The following is a 12,124-nucleotide window of genomic DNA, read 5'->3' as shown; positions in this document are numbered from 1 at the left end:
AAGCGAGCAGTGGAGGATTTGACAAAAAATACAGTCAAATCCCGTTATAACGAACTCCAAGAGGCCCGAGAAATCCCTTCGTTGAAGTAAAATTTCGTTATAAAGGAATTCCAGGTTTTTGCGTTGTTCCTATGCAAACTTATTTGGGGGATTAGAAAAGTGTTCAATAAAACGAGATTTACGCTGTAACGGTATTCGTTAAAACGGGATTCAACTGTACTTGCAATCCGCATTTACATTCTTGTATGTACAATGACAAAAATGCATAATTCCATAGGGTCTATCGAAGGAAACACCAAATAGAAAGGTTTTATCTGTATTCATTCTTAAATAAAATAAGTCTCGGAACCTTTCAACGTAGTACTATCTTGAACAATAGAAACATAACATCAAGATCTTGCAAGCTATAAAACTTTAGATTTTCTATAATGAAAGTAGTTCTTCAACATGAAAAAAAAAAATTGAAAAAACGTCATGACGAAACGTCTCAAACAACAAAATAAAACGCTTCATCTGTAGTTTCTTTTCCTTGCCAGACCGGGAAAAAAATCACTGCTTACTTTCCTGAGAACTTACACGGCTTTTAAACGCCTTGGAATATGTGAGATATTTCATGGGAAAAATAGAGATTCAAAAGCAATAGCAATATATCCAAAAGGAATTTATAGTGGGTAGTAAACAGTGTTCGACAGCTAATTTATAAAGCTTCCGATAGAGAAAAATAAAATGAGAGAACATTTTATATATGGTATATGCGGGAAATTTTCTTTTTTTATACTTCCAGTATAGGTCCGTGTATGTCCTTTCTATCTATGAACTTCATTTCGTATTATGCGATGAGCAATGGGTCTCAGCTCCGGACCATTTATCGACCAAAAAAAGAATGTCTCGAACGAGGCCAATAACTTATCCTTAAGCTTCACGTTTCGGCAATGAAGTCCGTATTCAAAAGGGTGGAATAAACTAGCGGTTTCTGGAAACAACAAAACTTATATATACCGGTACATATAGAAAAGAAACCGTGGTTAAGGAAGTTTATTTCCCTACAAAAATTATCCAGGACCAAAAACTATTATCCACGTTTTAAATGAAAAATACATGAATTTCGATTATCTAATTTAATGTCGTTTGTTTCCATTTGGACTATATTTAGATGTCCATTAGGAACTTTTTTCCGATTCCTACCGAGCTTTAGAATAGAACTTGGAACAAATATTCACCACATGAACGTAAATCTAATGGTTGAAATGATTTTGGATGAGTTTTGGAGTTTAAACGTGAATGGAAATTTCGATAATGCGGTGAATTACGAATCACGGCGAAAATTTACTTTAAGTGAAACTCTCTCATAGGAAAATACTAACGTAGTATAAGTCGAATTTGTATTTTTAATAAATAATATAGTTCATAAGAGTATTGAAATATTTAGTACTTACAGCGCTTTCAATCCCTTTCTTGAGCAAGCTGTAACGAGAAGAATCCAAGTGAGCTAAATCGACATTTTGATCGTATAACTTGAAGCTGACGAGGTAGCGAGTTCTTCCTGAAAATACAAAATGAATCAATAATTATTTTTTTTTAATTATTGTGATAAAATTATATTACCTTGATTTAGAAAAAAGCAAAACATACTAATTTGTTCTCATCTAGGAAATAAATTGGAAATAAAATAAATCTTGCGTGAAAAGTAATACTGATTCGAAATAATTATGTACCTTTTTCAACGCATGATTTTCTGTCATCGGTAATGATGTAACCAGGAAAACAGGAACATCTGTATTCAGCGGTCGGTGACAAAGCACAGGATTGGGAGCAACCGAGTGCGATGCACGGAGCTGAAATCAATTCGTAATACAATCAATACGTAAAGTCTAAAATTGTTAATACCTACATATATTTATATTCGGGAAATTTATATACCTGGTAGTTGTTCATTTTTGCGCTTTTCACAGCGTAGCCCTTGAAAACCCGGTGGACATTCGCAAGATTTCAGAGTGGAACCGATATAATACCTGGAAAAGAAAACATTTCGGAATGATAACGATTAACATTGACTCCATATAAAAAATCATGCAAGCATGGGTTTTCGTGTAATTTTTTATCACATAAATACTGAAGGATTATTAGAATTCGTTGTTTACCTTGTTACATTATTTTGGAAAGTGAAATTGATAATTAATCAATGAACAGAGCCAGTATATGTCTTCAACAAAACAGAAAATCCTGGTATGAAAAGCAAATGTTTATCCAGCCCAGTCTTTTGTGACATTAAGAAATGCGAGTTTAGTTTTATTCTTTCATTTCAACAGCTAATTTTTGAGATAGGTGCCTAGAATAATTACGGTTCTATCATTAGCTTTGAAGAGTTTTCTTTTATTTTATTTTCCAATTTGCCCACAGTAAAACAGTGTCTATTATCCCCATCAGTAAAGACTACTATAGTTAATGTCACCATAGTGACTTGTGAATATTTTTTAATAAGAAAATTTATGATAAGTTTGGCGAAATGTGATACAACGACAGTACTTCCATTTATTCTCTAAATTCTAGGAAACATGCTGTCAATGTAATTAAACAAGGGGTGTCGAATCATATATCTTTCAGTTTGGGATACTGGTAAACCGGTACTGCTCTTTAGCGTGAATCAGAATTGCAGCATTTCGGTTAGAGAAACTAACGATGCCATGGCTACATTCTACAAAATAAAAATACATGTACCTCTCAGAAACATTCTTTGAGTAAATTATAAGATTGCAAAAATTCCATTCCCAAATTATAATTTAGGAATGGATGTCGAAAGTGGTGGAGTTTGCGCCTGATTTTGAACAGAACAGTTACAATTTACAGTCCCCCTTGCTTCCCATATACATTTCTGAATTGAAATTACGAAACACCACTGCACTTCGTTCAATCGATGTGAACATGCTCACAAACATATCGCAAGAAATTATTTACCGATGGGACATTTGCAAAGTAACAAAGAGCAGCCATATCAAACATCCTTTGAGTAAGGTACAATAAGTGAAACACGTCTAATTTTATATAATCATGCTTTTTCTCATGTCCGGTTGTATAACCATGCATAATGAATTAGTTTTCCCAAATAATTTATGACCATCCTATATGTATCATGTTACTAGTCTGTCTGATCAATCTCATTACTGGTAGCCCCACAGCATCGCATACCACGGACTAGAAATTTTCAATATTGTCAATTTTTTGTATGAGAGCTATTCATCACTACATCCTTCTTATATTTCACAATTATTTGCAAATTTGTCTCCAATCTGTGGATAGCCTTTTAAGGGGGTTGGTGCACGCAAAAACGTATTTTCCAATGTTTAAATACTATGAAATTCTTTGCGTCTAACTATATTAAAAATTTTGTTCTACCTGTGCAAAAAGCATTTTTAAATATTTTAATATAAACTGCTGTGTGTCAGGCACTACATATGATTTCATTAAAATGTTTTCTTCTCATTCTAAGTCTTTTATTAGATAAGGAACATTTTTTCGAACGCCTCTCATTCAAATGTCTTCAAACGTTGTCTGCCTCTTAACACTATGATGTTACATACTTTAACACGAATTTTTAGGCTTTAAATTGTTGGCTATTTTTTTGTTGAACTTTGTTTCTTAACAAAGTTCATGAGGCAAGGAGGCATGGGGGACACCCAGTCCCCCATGCCTCCTCCCCGTACACAACAGGCAACTTTTTCAAAAATCACCAAAATTCACCCATATTTTGTGCCATAAAATTTGTTAAAATAATTTAATGAAAAATCTTCGTGTTAAAAGATACACAAAGTTTCAAGACATTTGAATGAGTCGTGTTCGAAAAAATTTTCCTTATCCAACAAAAAACTTAGTTTTGAAAGAAAAAACATTCTAGTGAAAAACATTAGCATGTGTAATGACTGCCAGCACTTTTAAAATTAAAATATTTTCAAAATACACGATTCACATTTTCAAAATATTTTAATACAGGTAGAACAAAAATTTCAACAGTTAGACGCAGAAAATTTCATAGTATTTAAAAATTAAAAAATGTATTTTTTGGAAAATTCGCTTCCATCAACCCCCTTAAAATGACCGACCAGCTAGCATTCACCCCATAATGTTGGAAAGTGCTCCCTAACGATTAAAATAAATAACTAATATCACGCCAACCAAAACTACTGGAGCTGATCATTATGTTCATTTCAGTTCAAGGAAACACACACACCAAATAGAAGCGTATTACTCTCTTCAAGTCGATAAGAACTCATTTCCCAACTTTATACATCTCGTGCTTTCACGTAATATATCCCATGGGTTTCGCAAAAAATTAAAAAAAATAAAATATATAGCATGTACGAAGGGGAAAAAAATGTAGAAAGATAAAGCCGAATAATGCAAAAAAAAAGTAAGTTATGAACCGAATTCAGATTTCTTTTATATTTCGCAGGTTGAACATTGAACCGAAACCAAACTACTTTTCTTTTGATTTCCAAAAGAAAACAGAAAAATTCAAGTAAAACTAAAGAAAATGCTAAGATTTTGCTAACAGAACAGAATGGCAAAAATGGTCAGCAAGAAAAAAGGGTACTGTATCTCACGGATGCAATAGAGATCCAGAGAATACAGAAGAGCTATAGTCCGGAAACAAGTTGGAAAAAAACAAAAGTAGAAGGATATTCTCTGGAGCATATAACTTTTTCATTCTCATTTTCTTATTTTTCTTCTTCTCCATTTCTTTTGCTCTCGGTATTCACCAAATTACTCTTTTTCTTTTTCCTCTCATGCTCTCTTTATTTAGATACCGCATTGCGTCTATTGGATTGAACGGAGAGAGAAAGAGAGTGAGATTGTGTGTGCTTTGGAATCGACACCGTATACTTTGCTACCGATGTATAATACTGTCCCGTGAAATTGGATTCGGCATTTGAAGTTTCCATGAATATTATTTACATGGTTTACACCCGCAGGGAGAGAGATATACGAGCATACCAGAAGCAGGGTTTCAGTTTTTAGGACGGTATTTTTTATTTATTTATTTCTGTTGCTGTGAAGAATTCTCTAAGGAATTCGATATGTACAGGAGACGATGAAAATATTGGCGTTACTGAGTGGTGAGATTTTGAGATTTCAGCTGTACACTTGAAAGTTTTAGTTTTATATAACAAGGTTTGACTATGTATTAGCACTGCTGGTTTGATGTGATGTAAGTCGTGCGCAGCGATACGTAAATTTTGCAAAAATATTTCCGAAATTAGGCGTTTCAAATTTATTCGCAAAAATGAAAAAAATACAAATTGGAAATTCCGTATTTTTTCGCAAGAAAAAAAAAGGAACAAAAATGACAAAAAGTCCCGTTAATACACGTAGAATAAAAAAGTTCAGATATAGAATTTTGCATTCCGTCTTATAAAAGTTTTAAAATAAAAATCCTGCATTCACCCGGAAAAAAAATTAAAATTTCATAAACATAGCATTCATTCTGAAAATTATTTTTCAATTTAGGGAGTTGGTGCACACAAATATTCCAAAAAACACATTTTCAGGCAGACCTTCACCACAGCGTAAAAAATTTAACTTTAAAACACAATTGCCATTAATTTCAAAACATGGGAGACAGATGGCACCACCACTAGAACGCGAAAATGCATAATTCTGACACCTAGAACACACATTCCCACATGTAAAAATTCTTATGAAATTCCCAATAAGTTTACGAGATGCATGCAAGATGAAAAAGCATTATCGCATAAAAGTAAATATAAATCTGAGAAAGAATTCCATTGCAATATTTAATACATAAACTATTGAAGAAAAAATAATTTATTGATATGGGAGTTTTTTTTAACATGAAAAACAAATATTTACATATATTCGTAAACTTAATTTTTAAGTAGGAACATTCCAGAACCGAAACCATACACACATTCAATTACTCAGATTTTAAGTATTTTTAAAATTCAATAGGTTTATCATAAATGCAATCAAACCTATATCACTGTTCAAAAACTCGCACCACGGCTATTTATGTGATTATAGTCAGATTTGCATATGGTAATTGGGTAGGCAATTTCCAGCAAATGTTATGTTTGTTTTCTAAATAGCCTAATATATATAAAAAGTTCTCTAAAAAAAAATATTACGATGCATTCCGAGTTTCAGAAATCCAAGCAATTCCGCTTCGCTCTTGAAATTCTAATATATTTTCGCAGAGCTATCTAAACGGAATTATATTATCCGATTTAATGCTCCGCGGGAGTTTATATCCTCCCGCGAAATGGAGAAGGGGGAAGGGTCATACATGATGTTCCGGCGAAATTGGGAAAAGGTTAGAAGAGACGGGGTGTAGTTTTCCAAAAATAGCCGGGATCCCAATCGATTATCAGCTGAATCAATAACCCGCGCTGTCCTAACCTCCGCGTGTTTCCTGTGTGCATGTAAGTACGTATGTGTGTACGCGAGTATGTACAGATGGATTCACTCCTGCCCGACATTTAATAAACAATTTCGAGAAAGTTATCCTTCAAAAATACCGACATTTTTCCCGCCACTACTACCAATCAAATACTTCCAGTTTTTTTTTCTTCATCTTTTGATCCGTTTCGTGTTATTAAATAGTGTTCTCGGTTGATGTGAAATTGATGAAATTCATCATTTAAGAAAAAAAAGAGAAAGGTTAAATGATATGGGAGATATATATAGTATATATATGTATATTCCATAAAACTAAATGAATTCCTTTCAACTACTTTTATGTATGTTTCCTAATATAGAATTACAAAGAAACTTTTCAACGGAAATCTTAATCAAAGTTTTTGATTGAAAAAAACCTTAACGGAATTTTGAAATGAAAATATCAGGAAAAAAAAAGTAATAGTGAATATAAATGAATATTTTTTGAAAAAAAAATTGTATCTCTAAGAAAAGTTTTTTTTTTTTTCATGGAAATATTTAATGAAAGGTTTCAAAAATGTTGTGAAAATATCGACTGAAAAACTCAAATAAAAATATTTTGTTGAAAAAATTAAATGAAAATATTGATTAAATTTAAAAAAATAATTTTTTTTTTATAAAATATTGATTAAAAGTAGATAAAACATTGATTAAAAGTAGGTAAAATATTGATTAAAAGTAGATAAAACATTGATTAAAAGTAGATAAAACATTGATTAAAAGTAGATAAAATATTGATTAGAAATAGTTAAAATATTGATTAGAAATAGTTAAAATATCGATTGAAAATAGATAAAATATTATTAAAAATCATAAAAATACATCGAAGTAATGATTAAAAGTAGATAAAATATTGATTAAAAGTAGATAAAATATTGATCAAAAGTAGATAAAATATTGATTAAAAGTAGATAAAATATTGATTAAAAGTAGATAAAATATTGATTAGAAATAGTTAAAATATCGATTGAAAATAGATAAAATATTATTAAAAATCATAAAAATACATCGAAGTAGTGATTAAAAGTAGATAAAATATTGATTAAAAGTAGATAAAACATTGATTAAAAGTAGATAAAATATTGATTAAAAGTAGATAAAACATTGATTAAAAGTAGATAAAATATTGATTAAAAGTAGATAAAATATTGATTAGAAATAGTTAAAATATCGATTGAAAATAGATAAAATATTATTAAAAATCATAAAAATACATCGAAGTAGTGATTAAAATAAATAAAAAATTACACATACACACAACGATGGTTTTTATTAAAACATTCAAAAAACGTTCCTTTTAACACAAATATTCAATGAAAAGGGACTTTTGATAGAATGTTTTGATGAACTCTATGCATGTAAATATGTATGTGTATACGCGAGGATGTACAGATGGATACCCGGCATTTAATAAACTATTTCGAGTAAGTTATCCTTCAAATCCCGACATTTTTCCCGTCACTACTTACGAATCAAATTTATGTTCTCGGTTCATGTGAAATTGACGAAATTCATCATTTTCTTTCAAAAAAGAATTAAGAATATTCTATACCCACAAATGAATTTCAAGTGTTTTTACGTATGTTTTCTAATATTGAGTTAAGAAGATTTTTTTTATGGAAGTTTTCAATGGAAATCTTAGCTTTTGATAAAAGCATCTTGAAAAAAATCCGAGATTATTGGTTGTTTCTTTCCCAAGTTTTGTAAAATATTTTTAATCAAATATTTATGGTTATATCCCGGCCTAAGGCATTCCAAGCCAAGAGAAAAGTGTAAAGACACATTAAACGATTCAAAATGCATTCAAGCTATGCTATAAAGCCCCATCGAAGATTCCTTGAAATTTCATCCTTATAACCGATGTATTGATACAACCAAGATTGACTTTTAACAAGGTATTTCAAACATCAAAAATATACTTAGATTCACTCGAATACATAAATGAAAATATTTTTCTATGATTAATAATTAGGGTGACCATATATATTATCGAGAAATATACGGGAATTCGTAATCATAAACACGGCATCTCGCCAATTCTAGCCTATAGATAAAAAAACGATGGCTAGAAATAAAAAGCTTCATTATGTCTAATAGTAGAATATTCGAGGTGGTTGCGTTCTCATCGATGTTATAAGCAAGGTTCATTCTCCAGGAATCAGTATAGCCAATTGTTCACGTTATAACTGAGTTTGACGGTGGCTGTTTTCTCTGCCAAATTTCTTTCATTATTAGAAGACAATTTACAAATTTTATGTACAGCAAGGATATAAATTCCAGTTACAAAACAATGTTTTCAATCAAATTTTATAACTTTTTTCCCCTCTCATTTTTATTGTTTAGAAAAATATACTTTTTAACTCTACTTATATCGGTAGAACGTGGAGTTTGTACATATGTATACATATAAAGCGCTTCCGTTCAACACTTTATGTACTTCACGTGGCACATAAAATTCCAGTGTATAACAACATTAAGTGTTGGCAGTGAACGCAATGCCGGATCGTTATTGCGCGAATGCGTGCATTCGGGCAATATTTCTACGGAAAAACTTCTCTTGGCGAAGAACTCGACGGAGATAATTTAGAACTCCCCGAGTCTCTTTTCCTATATTCATTCGCCGAATTATACACTAAAATATGAGGACGTAAACCAATTTATGACAAGTACGGCATTAAAACGGCAAGTAAATCCCTCAAATTGTAAAGGAAAAGCTTGGATGGTTGTAACATCGAAAAGAAATAGGTGTTGTCGGATATTGTTTTATGGGATACATATTAGTTTGAAATAAAATTTTTCGTTCACATTTTTAGAAAAAAAGTAATGCATTAAACGTCATAAAGAAACACTTTTGATGATTGAAAAAAAAAATTAAACTCGGTTGTTACAACACTCGGCTGTAACGTCAATAATTGGAGCTGATTAAAGGATAATACAATTTACAATTCTTGTTCATAACGTCAACGAAAATGCAACGACCTCGGATACAACGATAGACATCATCGTTTATTTTGTATGCTTTACTAATTATAATTGGGGTGATAATATCACCCGTTTATACGGGGCTTTCACAAAATTTTGTCTTGTTCCCGATATAAAAAAAACCTGTCTTTATTCTAGGAAGCTTACTTTAATTCATAATCTTTTCTAGAATCAGACGAACATAATTTGCATTATTTACGATTTTACTGTGATGAATATGATTATGAATCCAATGTTGTAAAATATATTTCTACTCACTGCAGACTTGCTGCAGCACTTTTTTTCCTGAAAAGCAAAGAGTTACTTCGTGGAGCCCGGAAGTTACTACGGCAAATATAGGCAGGCAGAAAGGCCCTAAAAATCTTAAAATAGGTTCTTAAAAGGGCATTTATGATTAATATGGAAGAAAATAAGAATAATTACTGGCCTAGATATTTCAGTGTTTCAATTATAGCTTACAACCACTGAATTGTATTTAAAATTGAATTTATGGCGAAAATAAAGGTTGGGGTCCCCCTCAGGAGTAGGTCGATTCCAGGGCCAGCTTTATCAGACCCAGAGGCTGTAGAACTGTAGAAAAAACGAGATTGTGGACTCCTTCAAATTACGAACGATTACCATTTATTTGCTGCATTATTTAGAAAATGTATTTTTATTTTTATGGTTGCAACACAGGTATCATGTTTCAATGTTATAAATATAAAAGTTTTTTTTTAAATTCTTATTAGCACATATGCGAACATATACTTCAAGAGCAGGGCCAAGTGTGGCCGCATCTGTCACATGAGACTGAGATCATCTCTGGCTGATTATTATAATATTTAGTGTTCGATTGAATTGGACAGAGATGATCACACAACACTGAGATCATCTCTGGCCAATTCAATCGAACACTAAATATTATCATAATCAGCTCTCGACCCATGGGACTGTTTGTATTTCGAAATCAGCGAATCCAGTGACGCAATAAGTACATTTACAACAGTACTCATCTAGGAAGCCCCTGCTAATCAAGTTTGGGTCGTGGCCCATAACTGGTGAAGATGACTCATAAACTAGTAATGTGGGGGGGGGGAGACTCGTAGATCAAGAGCACCTATGATTTTAGTGGTTTTGAATGACACATCTCGGAAGCACCCGCGATTCATGTTCGGCTCGCGAAGCATAGGTAAAAAATCCCTAAGGCACGGATTTCCAACCACTTCATGACATGAATCATAAAAAAAAAAAATACTAAGCAATTTTCTTACCTGCAGGTTCCTCCATTGAAACACAGGCCGCCACTGTCAGAGGGTTCACATCCCGGGTTGTACTGGCACTCGGAACCGAAGAAATCAGCGAAACACTTGCAGTAGTAACCATCATAAAACGTCGAAGCTAAGCATGAACCAGTGAAAGAACAGTGGTTGTAAAGACAAGGGTCTTTCCTGACGGTCTCGTTCCTCCCGAGAACCTCATAAGTCAAGTTGAATCCGTAGACGTCCAGAAGGTGCTCCCTGACCCTCATGTGGACGTTGCCACCTTCCTTAACGTCGAACTCTAGGACGAGCACCGGTTTGTTGCTGACAAGATAGGTGGGCTCACGATCAGAACTGATACTACCGAAGTCTTTCTTTCCGAGATAGAGGGTATCGGAGAAGAATGCGTATTCGGCAACGGACAGTCCCTCCCTCATGTAGAACTGCGTGAAATATAGAGCTACGACTTTATCTGAAGTGGCTTCTATCACCCACCGACAATGGATAGGTATCGGATATGAATCAGGAAATCCTGGGGTGGAGATTATACCACGTTGGTCCCTCAGAATCCCTCCGCATTCGGTGAACGCCACGTCCCTCTCGTTAACGGAATTATTGGTTGCGGCAGCGTCCGTTCGACAGGAACGTGACATGAAAAATGTCCAACAAGAGAGCGTCAGCCACAAATTTATCGCTTTAATATGCATCGTGGCTTCTAGTGAGACTCCTCAACGCCAAGTTCAAGCGGATCATTCGTTATTAGAGCCATATTCATCAACCATCACGTCCTTTAATGTCTGAAAGAGGATATCTTCTACTTTTTTTAGTCCTTCATAAGTTAATCGTCCTTGGTTTCGAAATGCAGGGTTTCCAAGCATGTAATTGGTAAGCCAAGAACGCCATAACCATCACATGCATAGTCTTCGTCTTCTCCAACATCTCTGATCCTATATTCGTGATCATTAGTTCATTTTGTTTGAATATTTTGTGATTGAGTAACATAAAACTTCATCTGGGCATGATTTGGCACCTAGAAGAGAAAATGAAACAATTCAAAACTGTTATTTTTGTGGATATTTCACTTAATAGATCAGCGTGAAAGTTTGTCGTTGAAGTACAGGGTGGTCATGAAATAACTTGGTGGATGTACGACACCCTAGTGGCAGCAGAAAATGACTAAATGCGATAGAAATTCGAGAAATGCGACGAAGAGAAAAAACATAACCCCAGCTCTCGCGGTTACAATCACAGCTAGAAAATTTCGTAAAAAAATTGACACGGCAAATCTCACTTTTATGCATTGCTAAGTAATTGGCGAAGTGAAAAGCCATGAATGGCGTTAAAACGATGCCTGCAGTACCATAAACGTTGGCGCAAGTCGCAGACAAAAAAATGTGGTACCACCAAGGGTTTGGTACGCTAACCCTTCAGTGGGGGAGTTCCTGCCGCAGTTA

At 33.3% G+C, this 12,124-nt stretch overlaps 1 protein-coding gene across 2 annotated transcripts in view; it reads right to left on the bottom strand.

Moving 5' to 3' along the window:
• The window catches only part of LOC149087027 (uncharacterized), an 88,552-nt gene that overhangs the window by 38,335 nt on the left and 38,093 nt on the right, over positions 1-12,124 (bottom strand). For both annotated transcript variants that reach the window (XM_089231245.1, XM_089231247.1), the window contains exons 2-5: positions 10,683-11,700; positions 1,921-2,012; positions 1,716-1,835; positions 1,437-1,543 (exon numbers count right to left, since the gene is read on the bottom strand). In XM_089231245.1, coding sequence (XP_089087371.1) covers positions 1,437-1,543; positions 1,716-1,835; positions 1,921-2,012; positions 10,683-11,377 — 1,014 coding nt within the window. In that variant the 5' untranslated portion in view covers positions 11,378-11,700. The remainder of the gene's footprint in view (positions 1-1,436; positions 1,544-1,715; positions 1,836-1,920; positions 2,013-10,682; positions 11,701-12,124) is intronic.

Source organism: Pholcus phalangioides, unplaced genomic scaffold, assembly GCF_987345545.1.
Source record: "Pholcus phalangioides strain wild (caught in Gottingen) unplaced genomic scaffold, Ppha-v1.0 ptg000004l_1, whole genome shotgun sequence".
In the NCBI taxonomy this organism is placed as follows: domain Eukaryota; kingdom Metazoa; phylum Arthropoda; class Arachnida; order Araneae; family Pholcidae; genus Pholcus; species Pholcus phalangioides.
Note: the sequence above shows the minus strand (reverse complement) of the source record. Positions and strands in the feature narration are given on the sequence as shown.